This window comes from Propithecus coquereli, unplaced genomic scaffold (genome assembly GCF_000956105.1).
Source record: "Propithecus coquereli isolate 6110/MARCELLA unplaced genomic scaffold, Pcoq_1.0 Scaffold422, whole genome shotgun sequence".
Taxonomy (NCBI): domain Eukaryota; kingdom Metazoa; phylum Chordata; class Mammalia; order Primates; family Indriidae; genus Propithecus; species Propithecus coquereli.
Window position 1 is genome coordinate 172,718 of NW_012149975.1, and position 17,019 is coordinate 189,736.

The 17,019-nt window shown below is 46.4% G+C and overlaps 1 protein-coding gene across 1 annotated transcript; it reads right to left on the bottom strand.

Annotated features, from left to right (window-relative positions):
- Positions 1–12,875: 12,875 nt before the first annotated feature.
- On the bottom strand, positions 12,876–15,728 carry SLC25A5 (solute carrier family 25 (mitochondrial carrier; adenine nucleotide translocator), member 5). Its single transcript, XM_012653542.1, has 4 exons — positions 15,501–15,728; positions 14,034–14,520; positions 13,680–13,820; positions 12,876–13,285 (listed from the first exon to the last, which is right to left on the bottom strand). Exons 1-4 carry the CDS (start codon positions 15,609–15,611, stop codon positions 13,128–13,130), a joined length of 897 nt encoding a protein of 298 aa, XP_012508996.1. The 5' UTR covers positions 15,612–15,728; the 3' UTR covers positions 12,876–13,127.
- Between the last annotated feature and the right edge of the window lie 1,291 nt (positions 15,729–17,019).

Below are 17,019 nucleotides of genomic sequence, written 5' to 3' on the forward strand. Positions count from 1 at the left end.
GGCTCACGCCTGTAATCCTAGCACTCTGGGAGGCCGAGGCGGGCGGATTGTTTGAGCTCAGGAGTTCGAGACCAGCCTGAGCAAGAGCAAGACCCCGTCTCTACTAAAAAAATAGAAAGAAATTAGCTGGACAACTAAAAATATATACATAGAAAAAATTAGCCGGGCATGGTGGCACATGCCTGTAGTCCCAGCTACTCGGGAGGCTGAGGCAGGAGGATCGCTTGAGCCCAGGAGTTTGAGGTTGCTGTGAGCTAGGCTGACGCCACGGCACTCACTCTAGCCCGGGCAGCAGAGTGAGACTCTGTCTCAAAAAAAAAAAAAAAAAATTGCAAGTCCTATTGATTCTGCTTTCCTTGCCATGCCTTTTCCCCCCTCCCTATTGCCATCACCTTAGCCTGTCCCTAGTCCCCTCACTGTTGCAACAACCTCCCCACCTGCGTCTCCTCCCCTCCTCCTCTTCAACCCATGCCTCACACCACATCCGCGTTAATCATCTAACACTTGGCATATGAGGCTCCCGCTGCCTACAGGGGGAAAAGGTTTCAAGGTCCCAACCTTCCTCTCAGTCAACAAATATCAGCTGACAGCCTACTGTATACAAAGCACGCCTTAGAAATCTACTCCAGCCAAAGGGGTGTGATTACAATGGCTACCAACTGTCCTGGAGGGTTGCAGCAGGCACTTTATACACATTCTGTCATTTGACCTTCAGGACAACTCTGTGAGGTGGGTATTATTTTTCACAAGGGAAAATGAGTCTCAGAGATGTGAAGCAACTGGCCCGAGGTCATCCAGGCAATAACTACCAGAGCCAGGACTCAAATTCAGAGTCCCCTCAACTCCACAGTCCCTGCCTTTTCCACCAACTGCCACATTCGTGCACTCACTTCTTCAATGAGTCTTTACAGAGCTTTTGCTATAGGCCGGTTACTGTTCTTGGTGCTAAGGATACAGGGAAGAACAAGCTGGGCATGGCTCTGGTTCTCCCTTATTGGAGCTTCCAATCTCGTGGGAGAGACAATGTTCTTGCTTCAAGCATCTGTATCCATCTAGTTTCTGTGGGTCTGCTTGTTCTGACTCACAAATTATGGAAAGCTTTGATTTCAACGTGGCCAAATTCATTCCTTCCCTCCCTCCCTCCTTCCTTTCGTCCTTCCACAAACACTTACTGAGAGCCTGCTATGTGCCAAGGACTGTGCTAGGCGCTAAGGATAGAACAGAAGCAGAGGTTCCTGGCCCCCAGCGCTTGCCATCCCAACCCTTTCTACCTGGCTGCCTCCGCACCTTTACTCATGCTATGCCCCGTCTGGACTGTCTTCCCCATGCCTCTCCACCGAAGTTCAGCCCAATCAGCACGGCTCGTCTCAAATCTCACCTCCACGGCGGAGCCTCCGCCGACCCCCCCGCCCACAGTCATTGCTCTCTTCTCTGAATTCATTCAGCACTTATCCTCTGGACAACTCAAGTGTCTGGACAACTCATTTGGCACATGGCTGATGTTCTTGCATCCTTAACTCTCACATTTACATATCCTATACTCTTAACTTGACTGTTCGTCTCATCACCCCGGAAACATTTTCATTCTCCTCAAGAAACGTTAACTGAGCACCTACTATGTGTTTTAGCAGTGGAAAACATGATGAACCTCTGCGGAGCCTCTCTCAGGAAACAAAGAGCTTTCGTAACCATTTTATCATTTGAGTGTCACAAAACACTACCACTTCCATTTTGTTTCCACTTAAAAAATGTAATTTATACCACCAGGCTAATATCAAAAAGATAAAAATAACAAATACTGGTGAAGATTCGGAGAGAAGGGAACTCATACACTGTTGGTGGGAATGTAAATTAGTACAGCCATTATGGAAAACAGTGTGGAGGTTTCCCAAAAAACTAAAAATGGAGCTACTATATGATCCACCAATCCTATTATACTGGGTATTTATCCCAAGAAAAGGAAATCAGTATATTGAAGAGATACTCCCCCATGTTTATCGCAGCATTATTCACAAAAGCCAAGATATAGAATCAACCCAAGTGTCTGTAAACGGATGCATGGATAGAGAAAATGTGGTACACATACACAGTGGAATACTATTCGGCTATAAAAGAGTGAAATGCTGTCATTTGTGGCAACATGAATGAGCCTGGAGGACATTATGTTAAGGGAAATAAGTTAGGCACAGAAAAATAGATACAGCAGATCTTACTCATGTGGGAGCTAAAAAAAAAATGGAGCTCATAGAAGTAGAGAGTAGGATTGTGGTTAATGGAGGTTGGGAAGGGGAGGTGGAGGCAGAAACAGGGAGAGGTTGGTTAACATATATAAATTTACAGCTAGATGGGAGGAATACATTCCAGTATTATGTAGCACCATCGGGTGACTATAGTTAACAATATATTGTATCTTTCAAAATAGCTAGAAGATTTGAAATGTTCCCAACACGAAGAAATGATGAATGTTAGAGGCGACAGATATCCTAAAAACCCTCATTTGATCATTACACATTGTATGCATGTATCGAAATATCACATGTACCCCATAAATATGTACAAATATGTATCAAAACAAAAACGAAAGAAAAATAAATGTGTACTGTTAGGAAAAATGTAAATTACTTCATAGATAAATATATTCTTCTCATAAAAGTGAAAACATTATAGATCTGGCTAACGTATTCTATGGCCCCCTCTACCCTACTCCACTCCTGACTCCTTCAGATATAGAGGAAGAAACTGAGGCTCAGAGAAGTGACATCGTGTGCCCAAACTAGTGCATGTGGGGCATTTTCTGACTCTAAACGTCTCACCGTTCCTATTTTTCCATGCTACTTCCCATGAGGGCAAGGGCCCTGTTTATACCTTGCTGCGTCCCCGATGCTGCACCAACGCCAGGGCTCAGCAAATGTTTCCATATCAATGGATTCCCCTACAGATGCATCTCCTTCGCATGAAGACATTACCTTATGAAGTGGGCTATACCGACCCCATCTGGTCAATGAAAACTCAAAGTGGCAACTGAGGCTATGCAGGCATCCTCCTAGGTGTCCCTTCTGCCACCCCTAGGTTCAGCGACATTAGACACCCCAACAGTCTCCTATGGGCACTGCTACAGTGAGACCTAGTAGAAGCACGTCAAGTGTTTACTGGGTACTTGCTATGTGACTACTAGTGTGCCAGGGGCCATATATGAGCGGGGGAGAAACACAAGGTATGATATTGTTGAGGCGCAGTGACTTGTCCAATACATCCAACACACTTAGAGAACAGGCAGCACATATCCAAGTTCTAAATTATACAGTGGCTCACGCCTATAATCCTAGCGCTTTGGGAGACTGAGGCAGGAGGATCGATTGGGGCCAGGAGTTCAAGACCAACCTGGGCAACATAAGGAGACCCCATCTTAAAAAAAAAAAACAGAAAAATTAGCTGTGCATGGTGGAAGCCGCCTGTAGTCCCAGCTGCTCAGGAGGCTGAGGCAGGAGGATTGCTTGAGCCCAGGAGTTTGAGCTTGCTGTGAGCTATGATGATGCCACTGCTTTCTAGCCCCAGTAACAGAGCAAGACCCTGTCTCAGAAATTAATAAATAAATTAACAAATGAATGAATAAATAAATAAGTAATGCAGTGTTAACGATGCTTTGTGGGTCCAGGTAATAGAGCAAGACCTTGTCTCATAAATAAATAAATAAATGAAAAAATGAATGAATGAATAAATAAGTAATGCAGTGCTGATGAAGCTTTGTGCGTCCAGGCGACAGAGCATGACCCTGTCTCACAAACAAATGAGCAAATGAATGAATGAATGAATAAATAAATAAATAAATAATGTCGTGCTGATGATGCTTGGAGGGGTCCAGGGGAGGGAGAGAGTGGCTAGAGCAGTCAGGGGAGGCTTCTCGGAGGAGGTGGGTTGGGCTGAGATAGGTGGGAAGCAGCCCGCGTGGAGCGCGCGCTCTCTGCAGGCGGCAGCAGGAAGGCGCCCAGAGACCTGGCGGCGCGCTGCAGACGGGAGGAGGAGGGGGTTCGCCCTGGGCGGCTGCGCTGAGGCTTTCTCAGCCTGTACCTTGAATCCAGCCTCGCTCTTCGGCGGCTTTCGATCGCCTTCAGCCCAGTAACAGCCGCGTTTTCCTCTAAAGGTGCGCCCAGCTCTCGTCTCTCCTAGTTGTCCTCAGTTCCCCACTCGCGGGCGCGAGCATTTCCCTTCTGCTATTCGCCACATTCCCCACAGACTTTCAACCAACGTGCCGAGAGCGCTCCCTACAAAGTTCCCCGTGGGAAAATAACCCGGCACCTGAAGGGAGGAGGCAGGCCTCTGAGAGAGCCCCCGTGGTCATTTAGCAAACAAACGCGTGTTCTGTGCCAAGCTGCGTGCCAAGTGCCTCTTAAATAGTAACTCATTTAACCCGCACTACAGTGACAAGCAGGTGCTGTTCTTGACTCCATTTCACCGCTGAACAAGCTGGAGCACTGAGTGTTTAGTGCCTTGCTCACAGTTTCACAGCTGGAAAGGGGCGGAGCCACGCTCTTAACCACCGTACCCAATGGGCCAAGTGTTACCAGCCTGAGCCACTCCCTTTCCTCTGGGTCTCCCCGGTCATTTTCTAGGCACCACACCATCCAGTGCTGCTTCCTGACCCTCTCTAAGTGAGCGTCCTCTGCTTTCAGGGTTTTCATCTGCAAGTGCTGTATGTGGCTTGCTAGGTGCCTCAGTTTCCTCATCTGGAAAATGGTAACCATAGCCCCTGCATCACAAGGCTGCTGAAAGGGTTAAATGAGGGAATCAATACACAATTAGAAGAGGGCCTTGACCCACAGTCAAAGCTCAAAAAATGACAATGGGGCCAGGCACGGTGGCTCACGCTGATAATCTTACCACTCTGGGAGGCCGAGGCGGGCGGATTGCTCAAGGTCAGGAGTTTGAGACCAGCCTGAGCAAGAGTGAGACCCCGTCTCTACTAAAATTAGAAAGAAATTAATTGGACAACTAAAAATATATAGAAAAAATTAGCCGGGCATGGTGGCGCATGCCTGTAGTCCCAGCTACTTGGGAGGCTGAGGCAGGAGGATCGCTTGAGCCCAGGAGTTTGAGGTTGCTGTGAGCTAGGCTGACGCCACGGCACTCGCTCTAGCCAGGGCAACAGAGTGAGACTCTGTCTCAAAAAAAAAAAAAAAAAAAAACAAAGAAAGAAAGACATGGTAATGGGTGTTATTACTGAGCAGTAAGAGACCAAGTCTCCTGGTGTGCCCTCAGGAGCTTCCCCGCCACGGGGTGAAGGAACAAGCCCCACTTGCTTTCTGAGCGGGTCAAAGAGAAGCACATTCGCCGTCGTGTTTTCATTGGCACTGGCTCTCAGTGGCTGGGACTGTCAGGAGCTAGGAACATTTGGCCCAGGCCGGGAGCATGTCTAGCCTAATCAGCCCTAATCAGTCACATGGTTGTGCAGTTGGTACAGCTCTGATGGCAGCGTCCTCAGGTGCCCCGGCAACATGTTCCTCTCCCCTTGGAGTGGCCTGAGTCATCTCGTGTGGCAGACAGTGTTCATTATTGTCACCATCACAACCAGACACCCATCAAGCACTTACTATGTGGAGGGCTCTGTGTTAGGGGCTCATGACCAAATGGCCAGCATAGGCCAGCATCGTGTGAACACAGGATGGTAGAAGCACTTGACATGGAGACATACGTGTTTTTCACACAGATTTGGGGAGGGGGGTATCCCCAGGCCCTGGTTCTTTAGTTCTCTAGCATGGACAATGCAGCAGCCACACAGGTACCGGGTGATTTCCAAACGCCTGGTGTATCCAGATCTTCCCTCTGAGGGAAGGGCAAACAGTAGCCACAAGTCAGAAAGGCCCTGCACAATTTATTACTGCAGGATCAGAATCGTTCCCAGGTATCAAGGGGCTGGATCCAGCCAAAATTCATTCATGCCAATCAATAACCAAAGGAACAAATCCTACAACATGTCATTCATTCCTTCCTTCCTTCCTTCATTCTCTCATTTATTTCTCCCTCCAACGAACATTTACCACACATCCACTATGTGTTAGGTTCCATGCTTGGTGTTAGGCATGTAAAGAAAACAAGACGTAGCCCCTAATGGAGACAGACAAGTAAACGGTTGCCATACCATGAAATAAACAATATAATTCATTTATTTAACAAATATTTCTTGAACATCTACCATGTGCCAGGCACTTTTCTAGGCACTGGGGATACAACCATGCATGAAACAGACAAATCCCTGCCCTCGTGGAGCTGGCAGACATAGACTACTTTAGAAGTCCAGAGGAGAGATCAAGGAATACTGGCTGGTGGAGTCTGGGAAGGCTTGCAGAGGAGGCGTGATCTGAGCTGGGTCTTGAAGGACTACGCCCTGACAGAGAGGCAGGGAAGGGCATTCCGGGAAAAGCCATAGTACAACCAAGCTTGGAAATATCAAAGTGAACGGCAGAGTTAGGGAATAGTCAGTGGGACCGCAGAGCATGTGCAGGAGGAGGAACAGAACATGAGGCTTGTGGAGGTGTCTCCCGATATAAGGTGCAATCAGGTAAAATAGCCCAAAGCCCAGGTCTCTGCATTTTTCTGAGAGCCAACCCTGGCTAGAGTTGAGAGGGCGCCCAACACCACCTGCTCCTGTGGTTGTGTTAGTCGGTTTGGGCCTTACCCAATGGTCCAATGACCCAGCCTTGGGCTTGTAACCTTAGAGTAGGCTCAGCATTCCTTGCTAAGAGCCTTCATTTAAAAGGAAGGTCAGTCCTAGAAAAGCCAAAGAAACTTGAATAAAATCAAATTTAACTCTAGACCTTTAGGGTCAAGTCGTTTTTTAGTGACAATAATTTTTAAATTGGCTGAAAATAGAAAAAAGCCTGTACTCTAAAAATGGACTCTGTAAACAGTGCTTTGGTTATTATAATTCCTATTTAATACTTGTCAAATGGATTTTGTTGGTTGGTATAGAAACTAGCCAGCTTTTATATCTTAATATATTTCATGACCCAAAATACATAGTTGGACAGGATCACCTTAGAGTTCTCTTTAAAACCTTCTGGCAAGTCAGGTAGCTTGAAGCACATTATCTCACCTCTCTAAGCCTCAGTTTCACCAGCTGTGAAATGGCGTGAATAATAATACCTACCTCTTAGAGCTGTTGAGAAGATCAGGAAGGTTCCTGCATGTAAAGTGCTTAGCACAGCATCTGGCATATGGGAGGTCAAAATAATGAGCTATGATCCTGATTATGTAGTTTTAGAGAAATTACTGGTACCTGGTTGTATTGATTGTTTAATCAGCTGAAGCATGCTTCACTTAATTCAATCTGGCTAGCTCTAGAAACTCCAAAAAGAACCATAGCCCCTAGTAGAAGGTTTGAGAAGTGATATTGTAGTTCAACCAAGAAAAGATGATTTCCAAGTTTCCTGGTGGACCAGCCGAGGCACTAACCAGTGATGGGGTGTGATATGACCCAAGACAGACAGAGAAGCATGGGGCTGAAGTGGGATTACAATTTCAATGGCCAAACTCCCAACTTTCTCTCCTAATTGGCAAACCACGTGCTTTTACCCAGAAGTCCAAGTGCCTTTCCCCCACCCCCCACCCGCCCTTCGCTTCTAGGTTAAAGCCATTACAAAGCTCAATTTTTATAATAAATGGACGCCTGAACCCTGAGCTTAATTGTGAAAGTGAAAGGAGATCTTTTGCTTTTAAAGGTCTCAGTAAATTGTCTCTTCCCAGCAGCTTCTTCCCTAGGAAGTGAAGTCACAGCGTTGGGTAATCAGGCTGGGACCTCATAGATTCCTTGAAATACTACAAGAGCAAAGGGAGCCGTGAGAAGAACCCTGGTGATCACACACAGTGTCCCCTGGGCCAGCTGAGCGGCGTGGTCCAGTTGTGAGGCAGGACGGATTTACTTTTGGTCTTTGATCCGTTTTATAATCGGTGTTGTAAAATAAGTGTTCTGAGTTAGAGCTCGGGATTATTGCTATAACCACATGTTCCTAGTCCATTCCAAAAGTGTCCTTTTCTTTCTTTATAACCTTTTCTTTGTGTGTGTGTATATGTGTGTGTGTGTATGTGTGTGTGTATGATTTACATTCTATAGTACATGTGGCATTTTCTGGAGACTGTTTTAAAAATCCACAGGTCAAGGACAAATCCATTACACCAGTCCCCCATGAATGAAATGAGTATAATTTAAAGCATGTTGATGAAACAATAACAGTCATAATAATAGCAAAATTGTGTAAAACAGGTGTCCCGGCATTGTTCTAAGCACTTTACACCTATTAACCGCTTTAATTTTTTTTTAATTTTATTTTCCTTTTGCCTCCATTTCCTGGCGATGAGACTATTAACCCTTTAATCTTCACACTATTCCTATGAGGTAGGTACTATTTTTATCCCCATATTCCAGATAGAAAAACTGAGGGACAAAGCAGTTAAGTAACTTGGATTGTTGTCAAGTTGAAAATGAGACCTCTAGCCCAAAAGCTTCTATGAGTGGGTCCTGAGCAGGAAGACAGGAATGGGGTGCTCCACTTTGGGTGAGATCAGGTGATACGGGAGCTCTAGACCTCAGTCAGCCTCTGCCCGATGTACTTTGTCTACTCCAGCTCCGTGAGCAGGAGTAAGTCCAGGTTTTGTGAAGGTATCAGCTTTTATAATTTTGGCTCCCTCTTTTAAAAAAACACTCAAAAAATATCTTTTGAAAAATTGTGCAAAACCCATAGGACCCAATGGATACGTTGCTAGGGCCCCTGCTAGCGCTTGGAAGGGGCGCATGCAAGAGTGGCTCCGCAGGGTAAGTGTCATTAGCTTCACGGTACATCTGCCTCTGCCTCTGCCCGTGAGATACCTCTGCTTGTCGCCAAGCCAAGCATTGGAGCTCATTTAGACAGAAGAGTTTTCCTTTTCACTCCCAAACACGAGGCCTTTGGAAGTTGATCGATTGACAGCTATTTAGCTGAGACTTTGCTCTGGTTATGTCTTTGCAGCCACAACCATCTACCTTCTGGGAGTGAAAACATTAGAGACTGTGAAACGTGTCATGTGATCAGATTCGGCATGTTCTCTTAAATCTGGACAGTGCTACATGTCCTCCCTGTGTTACAAAAGTTACTCAAAGAAATGAAATCCCAGGATGGATGTTCGACATCAAAATAAGATCCCTCTTCCACTGTCCCCTTCACTGACAGGCATGGAAAAGCCATGGATTAATAGATTCCTTTTATTTTACTCAGTTTTGTCTCTGAAAAGGGTCCAGTGAAAGCAACCGCCCAATCTGTCCCTTGAACACTGTTTATATTTGTTGCTGGGTTACTAAAGGCTCTTTTAAGCCTTTGGCTAAGAAGAGCACCATGCATCTGACCTTGTTCACCTGCACATAAAGCAAATAATGGCTGAAATGATAGGAAAGCTCCTCCAAACATTTTGAGTGAAACACAAGGCATTTTTGTGTCCAAAAATTGTAGCGTCTAATATTTGTTGTTCAAATAAATCTCAACCTTCATACCAAAGTGCACATTACACATAATAAGATGAGGCTTTGAGAAGACAGATGTTAATTATTTTGAGGTTAATCAGATCACCTTTGACCTAAACCCTGAGCTGTAATTTTGTTGCTCAGCTTCTTGGTCCTGAAATTAATGTAAATCTTTACATTTGTAATTTTACTTGCCAACGCCAACCCACCCACACAGTCTGTAAATGACTGCTCTGAGTCAGAGACTATTCACTTACAATTGTGTTAGGTAGTTTAAAATGTTCCCTGGAAAAATTAAATCACTTAATTCTACTCCTTTCACCGATTCTGCTTTATGTAAAAATGATGGAGCCAGACAACATCTAAATTGGAAGGGACTCTAGAGTTTGTCTTTCCCCCAAATTCCTCCTTTCTTGGACGAGAAACTAAGGCTCTGATGTTAGAAGTGACTAGCCCCCAGGTCACTCAGTGACCAAAGCTAAAACCCAAATGGAAAGTACTGGGTTAAGGGTTTAATAAAGGGCCACACTTAGAAATCTGAGAGTCCAGAAGCTACCCCCTCCCTGCCCTCCTGCCTCCGACAGCTTCTGTCAGTCATGGGACTCCACAGTCTGACACTGTTCTAAAAAAACCATGCCATTTTGAATCCAAGTGGCCAGAATATGATTCCAATAAAACAAATCAGCGACTGTTAAAACGTGCATTAATTTGTGGGGGATGGATATACAATAAACTGTTAATAATAGTGACTTGACGAGGGGGACTAGGGATGAGAGAGGCAGGACAGGGAGACGTTTACTTTTCATTTTTAATCTTTCCTTTACTATTTGGCTTTTATTGCCATGTACAGATGTTAACTGTATTAAAAACCTAAAGAACAAATGAGAAATACTATGCTCACAAACTTCAAAGGAGAAATAGAATTTACCCCAGTAACACTGATGTTTGAAAATCTGGTATACAGCAGAGCGGTACTTTTACAATTTTTTTCCTCCTAAAGTATCCATAATGGCAGAGGAGATTGAATGGGTTCCCCCAGGAGTCTGAGGGCCAGCAATGGTCCTTGTATACACAAACTCCCTTTGCAGTTTATGGTTTTTAAATGCCTTTAAATTAATAGACTCTCTAGCGTATCTACATCTCTTTCAATACAAAAATAATGGCTTAAATGACTTACCATCCACGAAAACTGCCCCTCTGGGAAGACACCCCTCGTTTCTGTCTCCGGCAGTCCGGAGCACCCGCAGCACACTGGAATAGGAAGCGCGGCTGTGCACGAGCTGACCTGTATTCCGGCTCTCTCACCTGGAATCAGGCTTCGCGGATCTTGTTATGCATCGAATAGTAACAAAACAACGGCATAAATTAGGGTGTTGCTAAGATTGTGTACCATCAACGTTCTCATGAGCATAATGGACATAATGAATTCTATAGCACTATCCTGCACAGCTTGGAGAGATTAAAACCACTTTGTCTTTAAATTAAATTTCAAAAATCATTGAACAACAAGAATAGAAAGAACACATACACATAAAAACCCACCTCATCTATGTCAGTCACCCAATTGTAGAAGGCACCACTTCTTGCTTTCTGATCATTAATGCCCGTTCCTAGGTTTATTTTAATAGCTGCCAGCTCAGTGAGTCCAAATCTATTGTAATAACCATAAAGGGGGCTCGGGTCCTCATGTATTGTGTATGCAGCCCTAAGTGGAGAGCCTCTTACACCCTTCAGAACAAAATCTATAACTGAAAAAGACCTTAGCTGAAGTGTATTTTGTATAAACATTACATAATATAGTACGTCTAGGCTGTTGCAGAAAAAGAAAGGTGGGTTTGAATTCATTCTTAAGCAGCACTCAACTTGGGCAAATCTTCACTCAACAAACCTGGGTGACTAAGGATGAGCTCGCTAGATGCCAGTTATCATACTCACTGCTCTACATGCTTTGTAGTATTTAACTCTAACTCACGGCACCCCTAAGAAATGTGGCTCTGGCACTATTATAGCCCCATTTCACAGATGAGGAAACTGAGGCTCCAGGAGATTAAATGACTTGCCCAAGGTCATACTGCTAAATAAACAGAAGAACCAGGATTAAAATCCAGGTAATTCTGATCCTACAGTCCCTGAAATCCAAACTTGCCTCCTAATAATTATCAGAGTTACCATATATGGAGTGCTTATTATGTATGTTCTATGATAGATGCTTTACATAAATTATTTCATCTTTGCAACAACCCTCTGGGGCAGGCATTATTAATAACCTCATTTCAGAGGCAAGTAAAACCGAGGCTTAGAGAAATTAAGTAACTTGCCTAACAGCACAATTAACTGGGAGAGTCCAGATTTTGAGCCCAGGCCTCTTTGATACCAGAAGAGTTCTTAACAACTAAGCTATGCTACAAGTTAGGTGCTTGGTCAGGGGCATGCAACAAAAACCCTAGGCTCTCCTGGGCATGAATGCATGCCATGCAGACCTTGTCTGTGATTAGCCTTTATACATGCCAGTGTGGGACGCGCTTCCCAGCAATGAGTTTTACCTGTGCACGTGGATCACCCATCCTTTTCTGTGTTTAATGTTGCGGCTTGACAGACATGGTGCCTTATTCCTCATACAAATCTCATGTTATAGGCAAAATCCACTGGATTTCTGAGCCCTAATCAAGAGCTACAGAAACTGCACACTCTCATGTGGATCCCAAGGGCTTATCCAAGAGAAACATAAATATCCTCCATTGACTGGGCTTATTAGTGCATTAGGCAAAATGCAGATGCTACATTTCCACCTTGTAAAATAAGTTTTGAGGTCGTGGCCCATGTCTAACTCTCATAATCTTTAACAGCACTGCAATCTCAGCACGACATAACTGTGCCAGCTCTAATCCTCTGCTTTGAATGGGATTAAATAGAAATGGCTTGAGCTAGGTGAAGATGAAGGTAACTGTCCGAAAATTTTAATGATTTAAACTATTTAAAAAATCATCTAAATGAGGTGACATTCACACAATTTTACCATTACATAGTGAACAATTCAGCTTATAGCTATTGATTAATAACCACAGGACTAGGAAAGGCAGGTCCATAGTACTTTTTGGAGAAAGCTCCTTCAGCTATGACAGTCCACAGGCAATGAGCCAATGTTTTTTGGATATGCTGGACCTGATTTTCATTTTGCTGATATGTTGGGAATGTTGATGGTCCCACAACCAAGTTCATGGTTGGTAAGTGAATGGCTGACAATTGGTTTTAAAAAGAAAGTTCTTCATCTCAGGAGATACCATAGCGTTTATTAAAAATGTAGCATTAACAAGGTTAACACTTATTCAAATCTACCACTTACTTGAATATATTTTATACGAAAATAAACTGCAAACAAACAAAATTGTATTTCAGATGTTTTTATTTCTTCAAATTTGTTATTCATCAGGAGTGACTGAAATAAAAAATATAATTGAGTCCCATCATGATCATGGAAATGGCTTTAAGAGAAAACTGGTCAGGTGAATATTATTGCTTCCCATTTTCAACCAGTAAATAGTTGCCATTGATAAATAGACAGCCACGAGTCTGTCAAGAATGTTCAAGATACGTTATATAATACAACATGCCTGCTCACAGGGAGAAACTAGGAAATAACTTATGTGTACTTCTTGATTTCATCGTACAAGACAAGCACAAAAGCACCACCCATGCCTCTGAGAACATTGGACCATGCACCCTTGAAAAAAGCTTTGCCTCCTTCATCACGAGCGATCTTCCTCCAGCAGTCAACCGTGCCCGTGTACATGATGTCAGCTGCAAAGAATAAAGACACAGAGTTGGTGACTGAAGGCTGATGAAAGCCCTAAGATTCACTAGACTAAATAAAGCAGAGCCCCACCTCTAAGAACTAACGTCAGCTCTAAACCCAACATTTACACATTAGCATGGGCAATAATGAAATATTAATGCTGTGACTAGAGAACAGGGATCTGCAGACTACCCACTGGTCTTAACCTCTAATACCATTCATTTAAGCACCCTCATTCACAGGCATCAGAAGGGCCCGTTCGAAGGCAGTAGACACAGATGCTATCAACCCCAGCCCTCGACCTGAACAGACAGCCATTTTTAAAGGCAGGCATCACTAGTTTGTGGCCACAGCTTGTCCCATGGCCATGCCTTTATCTTCTGCTCAAGTGGAACTTACTTCCTTTGCGCCCTGACTGCATCATCATACGGCGACGAACAGTGTCAAACGGATAGGAAGTCAACCCAGCAACAGCAGTGACAGACTGTGCAATCATCCAACTGATGATGATGTGAGTATTCTTGGGATCTGGAAGCATTCCTGGGAAGAGGAAAAGAGACACTTTTACCAAAAAGCAAAGTGACTTCTTGTTTTTCACATCCCCTAAACATTCCATTTGTACATGAGGGTTGTATTGGATGACTGTGGCTTTCTTTAGCAATTAAAAAACAAATCCCTGGCTCCTGGAATACTACGTTGGCATAATGATCTTTTAAATTATCTCATAAGAACACAACTTTAAAACGAACTTACCCTTTGCAGTGTCATAGATACCAAAGTAGGCAGCACGGTAGATGATAATACCCTGCACAGACACATTAAAGCCTTGGTACAGGCCCCTAATCCCATCAGATTTGTAGATCTTAACCAGGCAGTCACCGAGGCCTCTGAATTCCCTTTCGGCTCCAGCTTTACCCACATCAGCTGCTAGACGGGTACGGGCAAAATCAAGAGGGTACACAAAACACAAGGATGTGGCCCCAGCGGCACCACCTGATGCCAGATTCCCTGCAAAGTAGCGCCAAAACTGGGTCCTCTTGTCCACACCACCCAGGAAGATCTGCTTGTATTTATCTTTGAAGGCAAAGTTGAGAGCCTGGGTGGGGAAGTATCTGATGACATTGGCCAGGTTACCACGCCAGAAGGACAGGACTCCCTGCTCCTTGGGGATACGGACCACGCAGTCTATAATGCCCTTGTACTGCTTATCTGCAGTGATTTGCTTGCTGGCATGCTGCACCTGCCGGACAGGAAGGAAGCCAATAGGGACAGTTATAACCATGGAGAAGGGAAAGGGGCAGAGCACACATCATCTCGATTTCCTTAAGGTTGGCTCCCTTTTCCCCTAATCTTCTCTTCTGTATCACACTGGCTGGACCCTCCTAACCTTCTGACGCTGTCACAGGGGGAAGAGGTGATCCGCTTCATCAGAGGCATGAAGCCGCCACCCCTCTGGCTGGGAAGGGGACACCCTTAAGCGGACTCATGACCTCTAGACTTGGGAGAAAGGACATTACCTCAGACCCAGGTTCAGAGGCATTAGGGCGAGTCCCACGTACGGCGCAGTCACGTTGGTGACCGCGGCCTACGCCTCAGGTCTCCTGAGCTGCTTCCCTCCCGCTCCGCCCCTACTCGGCTCCCAGAGGTGACCTGAGCGCCACCACCCCCACGCTCGCCCGTGCGCGCCCTCTAGAGCCGGAGCGGGAGAGCGCGCGACGCAGGAAGGCAGGCGGAGGGGACGCGGCGGCGGCTGCGCGGGGGCGGACGTAGAAGGCGCACGCGCTCCCCGGCGCCCGCTTCCGGCCCGGCGAGCTTTGAGCGCGTCCGCGGGCTGGGCGGCCGCTGGACCCGGACGCATGGCCTCCCCTAGGCTGTTATCTCCTTGCCGCGACCTTGAGGTCCTCAGGCTACTGTTCCTCTTTCTAGCGCCAGCTTTCAGGCTTCGCCCTTGACTCCGAGGCCCGGGGAGACAAGTCTCCCCCGGACTGGCCCATACGAGTCCGCTGCCTCGGGGATGCCGAGCCCCCAGTCTTCCTCACCTCCCTCGGCCCCAGACCACTTCCTGGACTCCTGACTTCAGGTTACTGAAGGCACCTCCCCGGGGTGTGCCTTTGGGTCGGTCTGAGGAGTTAACTCCCCTCGACCCCTCGGGGAACCGCTTTCTGTGTGACCTCCCCCCCCCCCGACTTCCTGGTTGGGCTCCTCGATCCCAGGACGTACCTGCAGCAGCAGCTTGACCCGCTCGATGGGCGCTACCGCGGTTTTGGAGATGGCCGCGGCCACTCCACCTGCCAGGAAGTCCTTGATGAAGGACACAGCGGCATCTGTCATGTTGAATTGAAAGAGGAGGCAGGCGACTGCGGGACAAGACCAGGCCGGGAACCGGCTTTGACTCCGGAGCTGTGGGGCGGAGCGGAGCAAATGGCCGATTTATATACCGGGAGCCGGCGTCTGAGCGGGCGGCGTCGGGGGCTGGGCCGAGGGCGGGCGCTAAGCCCTGGCGCGCGCGGCGGCAGAGCTGCTGAGTGGCTCCGCGCCCGGAGGGAGGAGCCACGGAGGCAGAGCCGGGGGCCGCCCTCCCCGCTGCTGGGCTCGCCCGCAGCACCTGACCGCGCCGGGGGAAGGGGCGGGCGCAGGGGATGCCCGGGACCTGAACGCTGGACCCTGAGAGAGGCCTCGGAGTGGGGAGGAAGGGTGAGGTCACGGCGACCCTGGACAAAAACCCCTGGAGCAGGACGGGACTAGGGTGAGGCACAATTGTTACAGGATATCCTCCGAAAAACCTCAGTAATCAGTACATAGTATTTAATGGAGTATTTTTTATTTTTTTGAGACAGAGTCTCGCTCTTGTCCGCCCAGGGTAGAGTGCAGTGACGTCATTATAGCTCACAGCAACCTCAAACTCCTGGGTTCAAGCGATTCTCATGCCTCAGCCTCCCGAGTAGCTGAGACTACAGGCACACGCCACCCCGCCTGGCTAATTTTTCTATTTTGGATAGAGACAGGTCTTGCTACCAGCTCAGGCTGGTCTCGAACTCCTGAGCTCAAGCGATCTTCCCACTTCCGCCTCCCAGAGTGCTAGGATTCTAGGCGTGAGCCACCGCGCCTGGCCTTAATGCAGTATTTTAAAAACTTCATGTAGGCACACTGCAGCCTACTGGTCAGTCGCCTGTGTTTTGTAAGTAAAGTTTAACTGGAGTCCCAGGACTGGGGAAGCAAGTGAGGCAAAGTCATGCAAGTGCCGGTTGGCATCCTGTCTTTATTTTAGATTTTGATCCTTTCTTCATCGTGGATTTTTGCGTTGCTTTTGTGAAGGAAAATAAAAAGCTCAGGACCCCGCCCCCCCACCTTATGTAAAAGGGAAGGTCAAGCTAGGAGGCTGAGTCATGCAACACCCCCTTCCAAATGAATGGCTGTTTCTAATAAGCATCAGCCCATCCCCTTGGAAAAGTAAAAGGCCTCAGGCACCTGAAAAGGACAGTCCCCACAAATCATTCATAAGGAAATTCTTTGCTGACTTCTCATAAACAAGGACATGAAAATTGTGACTTTGGCTAAGTCTGGCTCCCAAAAACTAAAGTCTGTTGTTTCCACACTAATAAACATTGATTACAAGTTTATCTTCCCACATGCAGAACAGAGACAAGATCAAACATTCTTCCACTTACCCAGGGGCATTTACATAATTGATGCTTCCGTCACTCCCTTTTTCTCTTGGAACATTCACCTTATTTTATGT

What these genes read in the sequence shown, in the direction of transcription:
- SLC25A5 (XM_012653542.1), bottom strand. Translation starts at nt 15,611, where the DNA reads ATGACAGATGCCGCTGTGTCCTTCATCAAGGACTTCCTGGCAGGTGGA. An exon ending in GGGTCAAGCTGCTGCTGCAG is followed by an intron (nt 14,521 to 15,500) that starts GTACGTCCTGGG and finishes CCTGTCCGGCAG; the next exon opens with GTGCAGCATGCCAGCAAGCA. An exon ending in TATCTATGACACTGCAAAGG is followed by an intron (nt 13,821 to 14,033) that starts GTAAGTTCGTTT and finishes TCCTCTTCCCAG; the next exon opens with GAATGCTTCCAGATCCCAAG.